This window comes from Lepidochelys kempii, chromosome 1 (genome assembly GCF_965140285.1).
Source record: "Lepidochelys kempii isolate rLepKem1 chromosome 1, rLepKem1.hap1, whole genome shotgun sequence".
NCBI classification, from domain to species: Eukaryota; Metazoa; Chordata; order Testudines; family Cheloniidae; genus Lepidochelys; species Lepidochelys kempii.
This window is the reverse complement of record NC_136380.1, coordinates 172,906,507-172,925,579: the sequence shown is the minus strand read 5'-3', so window position 1 is coordinate 172,925,579 and position 19,073 is coordinate 172,906,507. Positions and strand designations below refer to the sequence as shown.

Here is a 19,073-nt window from a genome sequence, read left to right as displayed (position 1 = left end):
TGAATAGATATGTGGACACAGTTGGCAACGGGCTTTGATGCAAGGATAGGTTCCTGGGTTAGTAGTTCTGTTGTGTGGTGTGTGGTTGCTGGTGAGTATTTGCTTCAGGTTGGGGGGCTGTCTGTAAGCAAGGACTGGCCTGTCTCCCGAGATCTGTGAGAGTGATGGGTCATCTTTCAGGATAGGTTGTAGATCCTTGATGATGCGTTGGAGAGGTTTAGGTTGGGGGCTGAAGGTGATGGGTAGTGGCATTCTGTTATTTTCTTTGTTGGGCCTGTCCTGTAGTAGGTGACTTCTGGGTACTCTTCTGGTTCTGTCAATCTGTTTCTTCACGTCAGCGGGTGAGTATTGTAGTTGTAAGAATGCTTGATAGAGATCTTGTAGGTGTTTGTCTCTGTCTGAGGGGTTGGAGCAAATGCGGTTGTATCGTAGAGCTTGGCTATAGACAATGGATTGTGTGGTGTGGTCTGGATGAAAGCTGGAGGCATGGAGGTAGGAATAGCAGTCAGTAAGTTTCCAGTATAGGATGGTGTTTATGTGACCATCACTTATTAGCACCATAGTGTCCAGGAAGTGGATCTCTTGTGTGGACTGGTCCAGGTTGAGGTTGATGGTGGGATGGAAATTGTTGAAATCATGGTGGAATTCCTCAAGGGCTTCTTTTCCATGGGTCCAGATGATGAAGATAAGGTCATGGCAAACCTGGTAGCTGAACTTTGTGATTTTGTGACTTTTTCCTCACCCATAACTATTTCACATCTGGGGACAATGTTTACCTTTAAATCAGCGGCACTGCTATGGGTACCCGCATGGCCCCACAGTATGCCAACATTTTTATGGCTGACCTAGAACAACACTTCCTCAGCTCTCGTCCCCTAATGCCCCTACTCTACTTGCGCTACACTGATGACGTGTAAAACTGTGGAAGATAGCATTTAAATTATACATCTTCATATACAGTAATAATATGTGAATAGCACATCTTGTAGTATTTGGGGGTTATGGATTTCCTTGACTCCAGTCATTCTGGTTTCAGATCCAGCTATGGGACAAGGAATGGTTGTTATCACTGGTCCATGATCTCTTTGAAGTAGATTGCATCCAGGCTGATTTTATTAGATCTGTCAGCAGCCTCTGATACCATTGATTACAAGATGTTGTTGACATGACAATGGCCATCTATCAGTTCATGCATTAACTCCTTTAGTGCTGTCACTCCTTTCTGGTATGAGCAATACAGCAGGTATCTTTGTGCAGTTACTAAAATACTGGAATAAATTACAGCTTGGATGAGGGCTACATGACAGATCACACTTAATCCGGATGAGGGACAGGTATTATTAGACTGGAGGCAGGGAAGAAGGGACATCCGCAGCACTGGCAGTATAATTTCAACAGCCTTGCTGGAAGGTATGCAAATCTTATCTGTGGCATAAATTCTCGGTTTAGGAGTCTTGCTTGATCCCTATCTACTAATGGAGAGCTGGACGGCACCTACAACAAGCAGTGCATCATTCCAAATTAATTTGGTAAGGGGGGCAAGTGTAATTATTTTTGTCAGATGCCGAATTTGCTACAGTGATTCATGCTTCTGTCACCTCAGGGTTAGGCATTACTGCAATGATCTCTCTGAGCCTGATCCAAAGCCCAGTGGTGCTAATGGAAAGATAGCCATTGACTTCAATGGGCTTTCGATCAAGCCCTTATGTGAGGCAACATCTTGAGGTCTCCTGGAAGTGTAAGATAACAAGAACGCAATTGAATTCTGCATTAATTGGGCTAACACAAGTGGTCCATGAATTGTACTGGCTCCTCTTGGCTTCCTTGTGGTGACTATTTCACAGTTCAAGGTATTAGGTTTGAATAAGGCCATCTGTAGTAGGGTAGGGTGACCAGACAGCAAGTGTGAAAAATCGGGACAAGGAGTGGGGGGTAATATAAGTCTTTATAAGAAAAAAGCCCCAAATATTGGGACTGTCCCTATAAAATCGGGACATCTGGTCACCCTAGCAGTTGGGGATTTTGCTTCCTAAGAGCCCATCTTTCCTGACCCTGTACTGTTTTGTCACAGCTGAAATTGCCAGTTATGCTCAAACTGGACCTTCCCCTTTAAGTTCCCTCAATTTAGGAACTGGCTCCAGTCAAACCTTGATCTGTTAAACTTTTGACATGTTGCAAAGCTCAATTTTTTTTTTCAGGAGTTTGGGGAGAAGTGTGGATGGTGGTCATGGATTGGGTCTCAGGGCTGGTAAAGGTAAAATACTGGCTGTGTGGGGCAGTTGATTTTATTTTTGCAAGTGGAATTTGTAATACTGTGAATTTATCATTTAGCTCGTAAACACTTCAGAGGAGGGACCATCTAGAACTCTGTGTTTGTACAATGAGGCCTCATTCTTGGTTGGTTATTACACACTGCTCTAACAAACTTGATAATTAATAATAAGAAATTTTATATTCTATATTTTTCTAGAACATCTATATAAAGAGACATGAGTATATTTTATATACATTTATATAAATGCATTTGTTTTTTTTCTACAATAGATAGTTTTAATAATATTTTTAAGTTAATAGATAAATATTTACAACCTTAATTTTATTCTTATGACTTTTTGTTGCTGTTTTGTTTAGGAAATATCAAAGGTTTTTGCATTGGGTTGTCTCAGATGACTTCTTAAGGTGAAATACACAATAATAATACACAAAATATTACTAGCATACTTTCATATTATTCTGGAAGCGAAAATGTTAAAAGATCATCTTACCTGCTCCCTCACCATATGCCCAGCCAGCTCTAGTTTCCCCTCACTCTGCACCTCTGGAGTAATCACACACAACACAACCGGAGTCCCAAAATAAAATTTGCCCTTTACACTTCCAGTTTACTAATATGCAAGTTATATTCCAATACTTGCATAGGATTCCATCTCCCATCCATGTCTGGCCTCAGGTGTTTTACCCCATGTTACAGAGAAAAACAGGGATCACAACAGACCTTCGACTTGGCTATTTTACCTGTTCTGCCTGCCACTAAGGTCTGTGAATAGTCCTTTTTACCAGTCTTAGCTGCAGAGGTCTACACCTGTTTCAGACATTTCTTGGCCTTCTCACTAGCTTCTGGCCACTTGGAATATGTCTACACTGCAATAAAACACCTGTAGCTGGCCCATGTCAACTGACTCAGATTCAGAGAGCTCAAACTGTGGGGCTATAAAATTCTAGCATACAAGTTCCAGACACTCACAAGAAGGGGGAGGGTCCCAGACCCCTGGCTCCAGCTCAAGTCTGGATGTCTGCACTGCATTTTTGTAGCCCCTCAACCTGAGTCCCATGAGCCCAAGTCAGCTGACACAGGCTAGCCATGGGTGGTTTATTGCAGCTTAGACTTATCCTCAAGCTCCTTCGGCAGGCCCTTACCACAACAGGCCAAACAGCTATACTGTTTCCCTTCAGGTCTCCTAGTGGAGAGAATTGTTTTTCTTCTTGAAGATCTGCCTTCTGTTTCCTGTCTCTTCTCCCAGCAGGCATTGCTGTCTGCCACATGATCAGTCACATGCTCCATAAAAACAACAAGGCATAGAATGCCTTGCCTTAAGGGAGATGAGACATCATAACAGGGGGTAATGGCAATGCTGGTCCCTTAAAGGGTCAGTGCCTTGTTATAGTAAGATAATATGGTTTGTTCCTATTCTTTATCATTTATTGTTGTATAGTACATTCATTCAGTAAAACTTTGATTTACAAATAGAGGTCCCAGCTCTGCAGCCCTTATGCGCTCATATCTCCAATGAAAGTAAGAGTTTTCATGAGCACAACACCTGCATGATTTGGCCCAGAATTATTTGTTACATCAAAGTTTTAAAAGAAATTAAACTGTGATCTGAACTTGATTTACTAAAAGGGTTTAATCTTCTCAGATTATATATATAGTAATAATTTTATCCTGCCATAACGTTGGTTCTATTAAAAGTATAGCAATGACAATCAAAGGTGTATTAAGGTTAAACACTTGTTAATGATCTACTGTGGACACTCGTCATATCTCCAGAAGGAACCATATGTAAGAATGTCTGCTTTCCCCATCCCAGCGTGGCTTGGAAGTCTTTTTCTTGGACATTTCTGCGAACAGTGGGAATCTCCATCCACTTCTGGCTTCACTGTCTTACTCGCAAGGTTCTGCAGCATGAGAACTGTGCTTCTGACTGAGGGCTGGATGCAGCTTCCTTCAGACCTTACACCAGCCAGAGAAGGAAGTACAGAAATATTTGCATTCACATAACTGAAAACAGAACTGGGTTCTATGGACCCAATTCTTCAAAGGCCACTGATGTTAGTCAGAGTCTTTCTGAGACTCTGACTTCAATGGGCTTTGGATCAGGGTCTTCATTCTTGGGACCATAAATGATAAGCAATCAAAGGAGATAAGTTTAAAAGTAAGAAATCATTTCAATGTGAACAAATTCAGAATACAGAAAACCCCATGCACAGAAAAATTCAACCCAGCTAACTTTCTCAGGAAAGACTACATAAAACGATATGTAGAAATACCAGGAGAGAATGAAAAGGCTAATGATTGTTGGAAAGGAACATGGAGTTTCTGCACCAGAGAACACGAGATCATATGATGCAAATGATCTGTTGTCTTTAAAATGCAGCTAAATTGTTTGCATAAAGCTGAACGTGTATTTCTATTTTACTATGTGCTCTTCTATACATATGCAGCTTTATCAAGTATGTCCTAGTTTCACTCACCACTCTTGTTCCTGTGGAATGATAATTAACAGTTGTGTATACTTGGCCCTAAAATTTATAGACAGTGGATTGCTGCTGCTGTACTTGATAAATGTGTTCTGTATTGTTCTGTCTTTTTTTTTTTCATTGTATGTGTCAGCTATTACAAGGCACCAGTATCAGTTAGTAAATATAACAATTGTACTGGCGAACATTTATGTCACTGAGCACCAAATTTTAGTCAGCAGGAAGTTTATAGAGGCATACTGAAAATTAAAAAAAAAAAAAAGAGAGAGCGAGAGAGGGAGAAGAAAAGAAAGTAAATCATTTTAAACAGGTACCTCTCAGCTATTCAATAAGGCGAAAAGATGGATTGGTGTGCTTTCACACATGTTGTTGCTTCAACTGAGGGGAAGAATAGGAGTATCTTGTAATCATGATAAAAATTGTCTAGTTTCTGGCCTTGTTGTAGAAAAGTATCATTTTGTAAGTAAAATACATCTTGTGAAAAATAAGGCAACATCTCTGAGTACCTAAGTGGACGATAGAAAATGCTATAAAATAGGAAGAGTGTTGTCAAGCCAGCAAATTATGAGACTTACCGAGCTACAGAATTGTGTGAAAGAACAGAATAGAAATAGTTGAAGAAATCAGAAGGGTGTAAAGCCTGAGAAGTTGCAAAATTGCTTAAGGAGTAAAATACTGCTAACATCAGTTCAAAAACTGTGAGGAAAGTGATAAGGAGAAAGGAATTGAATGTGAGTCTAGCCTGCTGAAACTAACACTAAGTACAAAGCAATTTAATTAAAATTTACTCAAGTGATGTGGGACACGGTGAAAGTTATGGAACAAAGTTTTATTGTCTTATGAAATATCAATATAAATTTTCTACACTCTAGGAAAAGTTTCCATATGGAGAAGGGATGGAAAAATCCTAAAAGAAGGGTGATTGGGTCCATGCTGTTAAGCATGGTGGAGGTAGTGTTATGACATAGATCTGTATGTCTTTTGAAAGCGTTGGCAAGCTGTGTTTTCCCGATGGCATAATAATAAAAGGAAGATTAAAAGATAGGAGCATCACAAATGGTCCCATTGGAATAAGATTTCCTCCTGCCCCCAATCAGGACAAGAACACACAGATATCTACAAGCCTTCTCAATGTAAAGAAGATTGTGACCAGAATCCTAAGGGTAATTGAGAGACCCTTATTTCTACACATTGGAGCTCTGCACCAGTGTGATTGATATTTGGAATTTTTAGGACAGTGCAGAAATGGGCCTTCAGGAGCTCTGCAACACTCAGGTCACTAGCAGCTGAAGAAGGAGGGAGTGAGTTCATACATATAAACTCCAACCCTTTTGCATATCTTAGTCCCTCTCTTCCCTGTGGAAGTCTTGTTGAGTTACCATGAAGCAGCAGTAACCCCGGCCATCTATGTCCTCTTGCAATCCCAAGGTTCTGTGAGAGTACAGAGAAGACTGAGAATGGGGCCAGAACGTGTTCCACTGGGGGGTGAGTGCAGTGCTTCTCTGCCCCCCCTCCCCCATTACTCTGGCATAGGGAGAGATGGCTCAGCTTCAAAACTGACAGCTGGTTCCCATCTCTCTTCAGACCACTCGTCTGTCCCTCAGCTAAGTAACAAAATGAGAGATTCTGACCTACCCCCCCCCACCCCTGCCCCGGCTTAGATGTGCAGGGAGGCAGCAAGGGAGTGGGCAGTGGCAGAAGCAGAGCATAGAGAGTGGCAGCTGCAGAAGAGGGAGCCCCTCTCAAGATTTACGTACTATGTTCAGACACAGAGTCAAGTCAGGTCAGGGAAAGCTGGCTGGTTCTATTCATGTGTTTTTCCTTACTGTTATCACAGTCAAGTGATTTAAATCAAGTACAGTGATATGAAGAAAGCAATAGCTAAGAAAACCTACACCAACAAACAACTGAAGCAGTGAACTGTGGACACCTAGAAGGGACTGTTTCCTATTTGCAAGAAATATTTTAACAGTGCTCCAAAAAGATTTTACTAAGGATGAAAGCAACGGGAAACTGCACAACATGAAAGGCAGTGCCTAAAAGGAAATTTCAGTATGTTTGTGTAATGTTTAAATTTGGAATATGTTTCTAAATGTCCTTGGATAACTAAAGTCAGATGCCCCAGTTACATGATTCTTGACAATCACCATTTAAGAGTCAGGTTCTACTAAATTTACTCTGAGTTAGTCTCTGACAACACAAATAATCCCACTTCTTAGGACTGTTCACCAAGTAAACTACTATTCAATGTAAGGGTGGCGGAATCAAGTTCTAAACCATTAATTGATTTAACTGTCCTTTATTATTTGATGCAACAATTTGAAAAAAAAAAAGACCTGATAACAATAAGAGACATCACTAATAAGGAACATTAGCAGCTTTTTATTTTTCGTCTATATTCTATAAACCTTTGGAGCAATTGTATGTTTCCTCATTTTTCTTCTTATTGTCTTTTCCACACATCATCTGAAATGCAGCTCATGAACGTATTTTTGTATTTCATCCAGGCTAGCTGAACAATTCACTGACCACATATAACACAGATCCATCTAAATAGGTTTGTTTCTGTTCTCAGATTATGGTTCTGTTTATGTCTCCAGGTTCACTGAATTGTTTGCTGAGCCATGATTTGGAGTAAATATAGTTGAAAGTTGCTCTTTGAACAAAATGAAATGGAAAATGAAAATATGAATATAAATAAGTCTCCTCATGCAAACCTAATTCTTGCTAATAAGAAACTATATCCTAAAGAATGTTTTAAGGACAGCACAATTGCTTTCTTGATACTAATGTTGACTCAGTTGTGTTGAATGAACCAGACATGCCAAACTCATAAAAAAAAAAAAAACAGAATATGGGCTTGTGAGTTGCTTTTTGGCTTGTACTTGTTTGGCATGTAGCTTGTTGCAGCTTGTTGCTGCTTCTTTTTGATCGGCTCCTGGCAAGTGGGGACAAGTGGGGACAAGGGTGGGGAGAGAGTCGGGGTGAACAGCGGGCCCACCACAGTCCCAGGCTGCACACTGGGGGGATCTAGTCACGTAGAGTCTTGGGGTTTTTAGTGATTGGCTTGTTTTGGACTTGTTTTAAAATGGGATTAGCTTGATTTTTGGCTTATTGTGAAAGTCAGGATGCTTATTTACTGCATGAAAGTAGTGGAATGAACCCCTGTTTTCAACTCCATTATGAAATCCTGATAATTCTGGATTGATATCTGGGCTATTCCATGTGTTTGCTTCACAATATATGGGTGGTGTCCTTGAATGGTATATAGAGAAAACAGATAAATGCTAGACTTGAGTAAAAATCTACTGTCTCAGGAATTCAGTGTTGTGATTTTTAAATAAAGATTGGGCCCTCTCTAAATAAAGCATATTACTGTAGTTTAAATCCAAGTTAGAGTACAGCATTTATAGAACCAGCCAGTTGTATTCATTAAACATTATTAGCTATTGTGTACATTGAGTTTGAGCCACTGCCCATCAATGTAAAGACTTACCCTGACTTCTTTTTCTTTTGGATCAGGTCCTAACATTATTCTTCATTTTCTTTAATTTCTGGCTCTTCAAATTTTTATAACAGTAATTGTTCCACTTGTGTATTATTAGCATTTCTTATTAGATTTAATTCAATGAAAAGATGCATCAAAGATGATCCCTGAGCTATCCTCAGGCATGAGGTTCCTGCAGTTTCTTTAGATTCATTTTGTGTACCTGACATCCTGGAATCCTCAAATTACTTAATAATAATGAAAATTAAATATGTGAAGGAAGAAAATATTTAAAGGGTAATTGTGTTTTGGTGACTGTGTACAAAACATTTAATATGCTTTTGCCAAGTGCAGTTTTTTAATCAGTTACAGAAAATTATATTTTAAAATGAAATGATCCATGTAACAGTATATTTGATTCACAGGTAATTAAGCTGTCACTTTTTTTATTTCACCACTGTAATAATTTTACATTATAGTCTACAGATTGGTGCAACTTTTGGACAGAGCCATTATCTCACTGATTTTTATCAGGTCTGCATTTAGTTTTGAATTTTTATTAAACAGAGACAGCATAAGGTCCAAAACTGTTTCCAAGAAAGTGAATGGGAGTTGTGCCATTGATTTCAATGGGATAAGGATTGGACCCTTAGTTATGTTTTTTCTACCAATCTAGTATGCAGCTTGAAATATTTTCCTTATTAAAGTGCAGCACATAGTCTTAGTCAAATTCTGACATTTACAGCCAGATGCTTGAATCATCATTAGTGAAATTAGTTGTTATTTGGGTAAGGCGGACAGATGGAATTGGGACAATGAGACTGTTTCTGAATATGAATCAACACAATTCCTACTATGAAGCAAAATCCCTAAATTTATTTTCTTTCTAATTTATTTCCAATCAGAATACATCCCCTCTCTCTGTTTTGCAAAACTTCTGTGGCCTAGATCAGAAGATCAATCTTCTGAGGGCTAATTTGTTAGAACTTCTGTGAATCATTGGTATAGAGAGGGGGTTTAAGACTTTCCCTCACATATAAACACATAGATCAGACAGGGGACATAATTCTCCAAACGCATAATATTCCAAGGATTGCAGAGAAATTCCTCAAATCTCTTGATATCAACAGAAGGCAGTGACATTTGTACAGATTGCCAGTATTTCAACACTGTCCTCCCAGACCCATTCTTAATGTTGGCATAGTTTGCTCCCTTTTCTTCTCCAGTTGCTTCCCTAGATCTCACACCCTCAGGGGGCTTCACAGCATAGAACCAGTTTACGATTACGTGGGTCGGCATAATCTTACAAAGAAGAGGCCACACAGGTTTCAAGGGAGATGATGCAGTGGAGGGAAGCCTTCCCTTCTTCCTGCCCAACACTGTGGAGCTTGAGAAAAGCAATTTTGTCAGAAGTCAGTAGTCCTGTTTCCCTATTGCCTTGCACCATATGTAGTCACTTACCAGGTGAGGGCAAACAGACTGTAAAACACTACTAAATGAGAACTTTCCACATACTGGCACTGGTGTAGTTCTTTTATGCTTACTTACTACAACGTGCAACATAATGGAGAATCATACCTGGAGATAGGAGAGATGATGTATCCTAGGATCAACCATCCTCTTTGTGACAGAAATTTCTCCCATTTAATGGAAATTCTGCAGTGCTCCCACCTTCTAAGATATGCATCTGAGAGCATGGTCTGACTCTGGTTTTGTAGCTAGCGGTAGGTTCCACTTGATTCTGGAAGTTATCAAAACAGAAGATTAATTTCACATAGCAGTTACTTAACTTTTGTCTAGGATTTTTTATGCTATTTACTTCTTCAGTGAATTAGAAACAGAGACCAGAAGAAAGCTGTTCTGTGCAACAGCTAAGTCCACAATCTTCTCAGTGTATTAATGTATACAATATTTCTATTAACTGTCCTCATAAAAGTATCTACTGTGGGATTAAATGTACTATAACTGTATTATTTGTACCCTAGCTTTCCTTTGTTGGGTGATGATTTATGTTATCTGTGGCAATCACAAGGGAGTCCTTATGCTATGCAGTCTTGTGGGGGCGGAGGGTGGGTGTCAATTTAATATGACTATAAAACCTAAATAATTCTATTCTCCTATCCTATTATGATAACCAAGCAATATAAACAACCTAATCTTGGTACCAGAAAATCTTTTTAAAAAATGTGGTTAGATTTATGACACCATTTGTTTCACTGCTAACCTTGCAGTAGCACTCTTTGCACTTTATATAAATGCACTATTCTGCTTCATAGCCATTAAAATCCTGTGATAATGAACAAGACTTCTCAAGCTGAAACATTTATGGACTGCAGCTGAAATATTGTTTGACTTTTACACGCAGAGACTGATTTTTTTTTCCTTTTCCTTTCTTGCTTTCTCTATTTTAAGTGTAACATCCCTTGTAGCTTTTCTCCTAACATTTTGGGTCACACTCCTCTTGCACAAGGCCTTTCTAATCCTTCAGAGCTATTGGCTGGCACCATATGACTTGCACACCAATAGCTAACTCCTTACCAGCGGGAATAACAAGGCCAGGGCAGTTTAGGGTGTCTGTACCATATTTATAGGTCCAATAATGCCTTCAAAACCTGAGAAGCTCTTCTTCCCCCAGCAGAGTAATTGCTCAATATGTATGACTTGACATGAATAAGGCCTACCCCTGTTGAGCAATTACTCTGTTAGTAATCCCAGCAAAGTGAATGAGTCTGCCAGCGGAGCAGAGTAAGATGCTATTTAATGCATCCCACTATTTGCGAGTCATATATGACAAACGCTAGTCACATCACTTAGAGCACTTGTGGATAATGCTCAGCGGCTATAGGGAGGTGGGCAACATACCTTCAATAGAATAGAATAGAATGTAAGTAAGGATGGCAGAAGGTGGCCCTAAATTACTGCTGGTCTTCGGGACATGATCCTGTTGCCAACAGTATCATGCATGTATATAGTAAATGGTGCACACATTAGTAAAACTTCTTCTGGGTTTATTTTAGTTTGTGGAGATGCTTTGCAAATGTAAACCTTAGCACTGATGCCTGTGAAAGTTTGCCCAGGTGACCATTGATAAAAATCCTGAGTCATTCACAGTCACCTAGGACTGGCCGTTGGAGACTATAAACCCTGTTTAAGGAGAGAACAAGATCAATTTGAAGTTGGAGAGAGAGGAACTGGGCATTATTTTACTCAGATTCCACTGCAATGGGTGCATACATTATACATTTTTGATAATTACTGTATTTAATAATGCTCTCCCATCCCCATTGTTTCATTACAAAGTAATAAACTGCATTATCTGGCAATGGAACCATCATTTCTTTGAGATCCTATTAAGCCCTGGACATTCTACCCTTCAGTAGTTGGATAGTTCCTGTAGTTACCACCACCTGCCTATTACTCTAGTGCTTGTTTTCTGCTTAACGAAAGTAAGGGGTTCTACAAAATATTATAGTTTGTGCTAATTTCTTCCTTTTTTCTAAGAATACAATCATAAAACAGTCAAGGGCTACATCATACCCTCAGATTTTTAAGCAGAACTTTCCATCGATGCCAAGGCTTGGGGCCAGATTATGCTGTCAGATTTCAAGCATATTGTTTTCATAAAGCTGTTTTTCAGATCAAGGTATCTGATGTACAGTGGTATGTAGGAGATTCAAATGTAGGCCGTGGTCCTTTAAGCATTGAAGACATGAATAGTTTTGCTCATTTCAGTAGTCCCATAGACTCAATCATGTGTGTAAGTATCTGCAGGCTTGGGTGCTTGGATTTTATGGGGTTGTTAACACGCTAGGATTTTATAAAGGGCAGACTCATAGCCACATTTTAATGCTGTTTAAATTTTAAAAACATTTGCCGTTCCACTAATTTTTTGTGTGCCCGAAGGTTTATTCTGAATGCCCTTATTCAGATGTGGAAAGCAGTCATGGCTCAAAGGCACATCAAACAGTGCTGCTGCTTATTCTACTCTTTTAATTTCATCTTGCTATGGTTGAATGCTATATATTGTAAAATTACACTTGTTCTGAAAATATGAATATTCTCATCCAATGTCTTTATTTTTTCAATAGATAATTGCTAATAATTTAGTTTATTTCTTAAAAAAATATGAAAGAATGACAAAACTAAGGAATGCTGTCAGACGTAACTCTGCAGCTTTGTTTGTGAGAAAATGATCACCATGTGTCAATGACTAATTCATATAATATGCTCATAATAAAGTGTGAAATGTGTAAATTCCTGTTTTCCAAAACTCATTAAACTCATTTAGATCCACTTGTAATGGGGCTTCTATCTACTACAGAAAACAAGAGGCATCCAAAATAGACAGGATAATAAATATGGAGTCAATAAAATAACAAAAGTAATAACAGAAACAATATGTGTTCAGGATAAATAAAACTTTAAAAATGATACTAAATCAACCATTGAAATACTTCACCATTGCAAGAAAGAAAGAAAGAAAGAAAGAAAAAGGCTCCCTGGCACAGTGACTCCAATGGAGTTGCACTACCAAAGACTTGTGGCTGCCCCTCAAAGGTGACTGCACAATAAAGAGAATACAGCCCTAGCTCTACAGGGTAGGTGAGGGTTGATGTGCTTCTCTTGCAGCACATCAAATCTCCATCCTTTTTCCCCATGTGGATCTGAACCCTGGGAGGGAACAGGGAACTTTATTGTCAGGGCAACTGAGTATCCCTTCTATGTAGGCACAGGGAAATCATGTTCTGTGGATTCCTGTTGTGTTCAAGTCTCAAGGCACATATGTGACATCAATAACATTTGCATTGATCATGCCAAGTCTTTTCATAATATACTGTACTGTGTTTCCAGAGAGAATCTGAAATCCAACTCTTTTGTAGATTATATTGCTGATTTGCTGTACCTTGTCTCTATGTTTGTATTATTAGGAGTATAGTTCATTTCATGCAACTTTTTTACTGTTCTAAGCATGTGCTTATAATTTCATCCTGAAGTACAGCTACAGTTCTAGAGTCAAGCTTGGTTTGCATGGAATACTCAGGCTAGGGTTTGATTTTCCCTTCTAATACATGGCACTTACTGATGCACATCTTGGGTAATCAGCTCTTGCTCTTTTAAGTGCTCTTCAACAGCTGGCTGAAGATATTAGGTGACATATTTATGTATCTAAGGTTAAGGTGCCAACCTTCTTTTCTGAATCATTTGTTGAGAATGTCCCTGAGTGCCTTGGCTTGTACGCATTCCATAGACCTCTCTTCAAGAATCTACAGATGGGATCAGTTAACTTTCAAATTCTTGATATTAGGACTTAGAAAATTTCTTCTGCTCTTGACAAGAATCTTCTCTCTTTAGAGGTTTGTTAGTAAAACAAAGTGGAATTTCCACAGCATGGCAAATGGATAATTTACATTCAAAGGGCAAGGGTGGACACTGTGCTCTGTCTTCGGAGACCACGCTTCAGCTTACATTGTGAGGGAGCTGGTGATGGATACAGACATGTCTGAAAAACTTTTCTAATACCCTGAGTCAGGGAGGACCTGGTGTGGACAGGAGGCAATGAGGGAAGCCCAAAACACATGCATCACAGGAATGGGGGGTGCTATCTCCCCACCCAACTTTGGTGCTTTGCCCAGCCATCGGCTGGGCAATAGGAATGGGGTCAGGTGACTGGCTGCCAGGTGCCTCCCCCCTTTGCCTCTTTAAATTATCTCAGGCTTTTCAAAAGACTCTTACTCTCCAGTTCATTCCCTGCCCTCCTCCCTCCCCTCTCCCAATTGTAGGTTAGAGGGTATACCGCATATGATGCTGTGGCCCGATTGATCACTCATTTTTAGGAATCAGGAAGGAATTTTTCTCCTAGGACCAAATTGCCATGTGGTTTGGTGGGTTGTTTTGCTCTTCTTGCAGCCTCCTGGAGGCACAATTAGATTGGGAACAAAAGGATTCAAAGTTCATACAGTGTTGTTAAGACTATTGACTTGTTGTAACTTGTAGCTGGTGTGCAGTGTGGGTACAGGATAAACGGGATAGCTCTCAGAGGTAAATGAGACCTTGGATTTCATTGCTGGATCTTGCACATGTGGGGAGGAGATCTGAAGTCTTTGCAGAATGAAGTTCCCTCCCAGCCTTGTGGCCTCTGTTTCTCCATCCTCCTCATTATGTGGGATGGTGGTGAGAGGTTTCACCCCAACTCGTTGTTTGGTTTGTGGCTGAAGCCCTGTAACTAGCTTTACTCAAATAACTCCCTGTTATGTTGGAGCTAGGGGTGAGCAGGGTAGTCCCCTCCCTAAGGTATAATTAATAAACTTGCAGCCTGCAGTTTAAACCCATTTCAAGTGTTTGTCATTCACTTGCTTATTTGTCCCGCTCAATTTACAGCAGCTGATAATGGTCCCAAGGAAGGCACTACAGCAGTCAGTTTTCAGTTGGAAGTAAGGGAGCCCATGACCTCTTTTCCAGATCTGCATCTTCCATACAGGTGGCCAGGAGTGGGAGGATGCCAGAATAACCACTGAAGCAGCCCCACGCCACCTGACGGTATGTCTACACAGCAATTAAACACCTGCGGCTGACATGGGTCAGTTGACTCACAGGGCTCATGTTGCAGGGTTGTAAAATAGCTGTGTAGACATTTAGGATGGAGGCCAACCTCTGGGACACGACAATGGGGGAGGGTCCCAGATCCCAGTATCCAGCCCAAGTGTCTACACAGCCATTTTTAGCTCTGTAGCACAAGCCCGAGTCAGCTGATGTGGGCCAACCACGGCCATGCCGGGGTCTTTTATTCTATTGTAGACATAGCCTGTGTGTCCCTTCAGTGGGGCCATCATCCAATGGTGTCTTGGGCAACTGTTTGTCAATGGAGTTGTCCCAGTCTTACTGGGGAATCAGGCCCGGCATCTCATAGAAATGTGAAGCACTACCAAGCTCTTTATATTTGCACCTGACTTCTGTAAATCCTACACTAACGTCCGCAGATGGCATAACTTATTTAATTGCAGCAAAATTTGTGTAGTAACAAAACCAATTGGAACTATTAGCATTGAACCAGATGACTATTTTTCACTTTTGTAAATAAAACAGTGTAAAATTAGACTCCTAATTTCAAAGCCAATTAATTACAAAATGGCCTTGGAAATGTTATTGTCTTAATCGTTTTGTCAATTTTTGTTTCACCGCTTTCTTTCCTTTCCTTTTAGCAATGGTTGTTCTTAGCAATCTGGAACCGAACACAACATATGAAATCAAGGTTGCAGCTGTAAATGGAAAAGGACAAGGAGAATATAGCAAAATTGAGATCTTTCAGACTTTACCTGTTCGTGAGTAATGCCTTTGTTTTTAAATGAAAAGTTAGTTTATTTGTACTCTTGTAAGCCTATTTTACCTCTAGTTCAGCTCATAATTTCAAAAATGATTCACTATGAGTAAAATGCACAGTTTACAATACCACATTCCCCTAGATCAGGGATCAGCAACCTTTGGCATGCAGCCCACCAGGGTAATGCAGGGTAAGCCCCCTGGTGGGTAGGGTCAGTTTGTTTACCTTCTGCATCCACAGGTTTGGCTGATCGCAGCTCCCACTGGCTGCGGTTCACTGTCCCAGGCCAATGGGGGCAGTGGGAAGCGGCAGCCAGCACATCCCTCGGTGGAAGCCACTTTCTGCAGCCCCCATTGGCCTGGAGTGGCAAACTGCAGCCAGTGGGAACTGTGATTAGCCAAACCTATGGATGCGGCAGGTAAACAAACCAGCCCGGCCCACCAGGACCGCGTGCCAAAGATTGCCTGGCGGGCCGCATGCCAAAATTGCCAATCCCTGCCCCAGATTATGATGATCCCAGAAATCACATTTTCAGGTCATTTTGATGACCCTATATTGGAAAATTTCTCTAGTTATTTATATTTATCAGAATATTAGAAAAAAAGTCTCTTAAATGTTTTATCCTGGAGAATATAATGTTAAAGCATATGAGCCTAAATTCTGTTCTCATTTATACCCATGCTGTACCGCTGACTTTAATGAGAATAGAATGTGGCCATTTCAGTAGAAATTTCCCCCAGCAAATTATCCCTTGCCCATGTTCACTGAAATTCAGATCTCCTTTGTCCCCTGCCTTCCCCATTTCATTGTCTGAGGACTTTATTTATAGTTTATATGTAAATTTCAGGTAAACACATCCCTTTATTTAAGACCTGCTACGTGAGTTTGAACATGCTCCACCAATGTGATTCAGGGGGAATTCATAAAATGATGCCATACACATTTCATCACAATATTATTGACCAGTGAATTATGAGTTTTCAAATGATACTTTACAAGGCATACTTTGTGCAAAGATTATTACAGTAGTGTGTAGGGTGTGAATACAGGATCAATTTGGTCACGCTAGGTCATTCTTAGTCCATGTCCCACAGCTGAATTCAGTGTTCACCTCCATCCAGGCTTTTCCTCAGGGGTCTCTGAATTCCAGTCTCTGCCTCTAGTGTTAGGTCTCTTAACCATACTGAAATATGTCCTCTGGAATCTGGAGAGGTCTGCCACTGCAACTCTTCTCCACAGACAGCAGGTGATCCTTGCTGGGCCGGTATTCTGGCTTGTGTCTGTGGAACTGCTGGCTGAGACCAGGTCCTCTTGAAGGCCTTGTGGCTGCAGCCCTCCATCTAGGAGGCTCTCCTCTCCAGGAGCTTCTCTTACCGGCTGCCTGTGTTGGTAGGTTCCCCAGAGAGCTCTCCTTCTTAGCTCCCCGTTCACTCCTCTGGCTCAGGCTTCCCTTGGGGTTCCCCTCCACAGGAGTCTCCTGTCTCCCGTTGGAGTCCACTCTGGTTGAGCTTGGGTAACCTTTATCAGGTCCAATTGTTTGTTTACTAATCAGCCAACTCTCAATTACCACCAGGGAGGTACTTCATAAAGTAGTCACGGACAGACTGGGCTTTAGAAGCTATCCAGTGACAGATGGCCATGTATAGTGTTTGTTTCTTTGACAAATAGTTATAGCAAAAGGCATATACTGTTGCCATTAGGCCAATTTTTGCCATGCTCATTCACATCGAGTAAAGTTTTCACAATCTGCCATGGGGTTACAACGCCTAGGATACATAAAATCATGTATGGTTTGCAAACTCACAAACATTTCAAAATAATTGTAAAGTTAAAGTAATTCTGAATAGCAGCAGCTTTTATATAACTGTTTATAATTACTTGGGGCCTGGTCCAAAACTCATTGATAAAATTGGAACGATTTTCATTGATTCCAGTGGGTTTTGGATCAGGTCTTTAGTTTGGAAATATTAATACATGTAATTTAAGGTACGTTAGATGCACTCTGATGCCACAGTGATGGGTGCACTTTTGTTTGGAAGGCTATGGGGGAAAGGTTAAATAGATTTGTCAGTACTTTGATATATGTAGTTAGGACCCATTTGTCTTTTCACTGCTGGTGAAGTCAGCATTCGTTTTGGTAGCAGTTTCATAGAAAGCTTTTCAAATTCAGGGTTGTGTGGTTCAGTTATATAGTGCAACAGTTCACAGCAAGTATGACTAATTATCAGTGCATTCATTTCTACATCAAAGTAAATGAAGTTTTTGTTTGGTACAATATGTTAGAATAACAAAGAGTATTAAACAACTGAATTCAAATTTAAATATGTGGTGCTAAAGAGCAAGAACTGAATAATCTAACATGACCATTTTTCACTCTTTTTCTGTTGTCCCATCATGTTCATATTTCTGTTTCTCTTAAAAATACTACTGTACCTACATCACTATCCCAGGGAAGGTTCATATGCTTAATGTTTAATAAGTTTTTTACATCAGTTATCTACATATTCATAATAATAATTATTTTACAAATACACTTACCCATTTCATTACTTTGCTCTAACACTATCTTTAAAGAGAGGCACCGTCAAAGTTGAGTGACCTGAACTATAGCCTGCCTTTAAATTACTTTAAAAAAAAAAACAAAAAAAACCTGGCCTCTTGATACGACCTTACCACATGTTAAGTATTGGGGCCCTTTGTGTGGTTTGTCAGAGAAGGTGTGTTGCCCCTTTAAGGACTAGAGAGCTACCTGCTTGGGAGTCAGGCAGCTCAGTTACAGGTCAATGTGGGAACACAGACCCATGCCCCCCTCCAGGTGACTGGAAGAAAGGGGAACTATTTATGCCCACGTCTCTGCAGCAAAAGGTCCCCTTTTTACCTGGACCAAGCTGAACAGCTTCCACCTGTGGCAGTAGTTAAAATACAGGTTTCTTCAGGACCTGCTGTGTGACCATTACACTAGTTGCTCCTTTCTTGGAGGTCTGGGAAGGAATTTTCGCCCTCACCAAGATGGAGTGGGTTTTTCACAAGCCCCACAGCAGGTTGGAGGCTTAGTGGGGGCAAAAAACAAAAGGGGGTTAGGCTATGAAGTCACAACTCATTGTGTAAGCTGGGGATATATCCAGTGCAGGAATTCTGTGACAGGGCACTCTACTCATTGCTGGATGGTGCCTCCTCCTGGCCACTCTGGGGATTAGCAATGTGAGGTAGAAGCCCCTTCCTGTAGTTGCACCCTATCTCTCTGTCACTTTATCTTGGTCTGCAGCTCCTCTCTCACTCCAGGAGCTGCTGCTGCTTCTTTTGTGATTCAGCCCTCTGGCCAGGTCATTAATTGGGTTCCCTTTCTGGGAAACCTTTAAAAGTCTCTTCTGTCCACCTTGCATCAGGCAGTCCTCATGCCTGCTGTTCTGACCCTGTCATTCCCACAGTGACTCAGGCAGTCTTTCTGATCACTGCCAGTATCACTCTGCAGTGGTTGGTAAAGGAACCCAGGCCAACCCTCTACTCTGG

General features: G+C 40.6%; 1 protein-coding gene across 4 annotated transcripts in view; it reads left to right on the top strand.

Moving 5' to 3' along the window:
* NCAM2 (neural cell adhesion molecule 2) overlaps positions 1-19,073 on the top strand; it is a 558,500-nt gene that overhangs the window by 454,334 nt on the left and 85,093 nt on the right. For all 4 annotated transcript variants that reach the window (XR_012161242.2, XM_073363287.2, XM_073363298.2 and 1 more), the window contains exon 13: positions 15,445-15,564. Coding sequence is in view for 3 of the 4 variants with exons in the window: in XM_073363287.2 (XP_073219388.2) it covers positions 15,445-15,564 (120 nt within the window). In the remaining variant the exon portion in view is untranslated. The remainder of the gene's footprint in view (positions 1-15,444; positions 15,565-19,073) is intronic.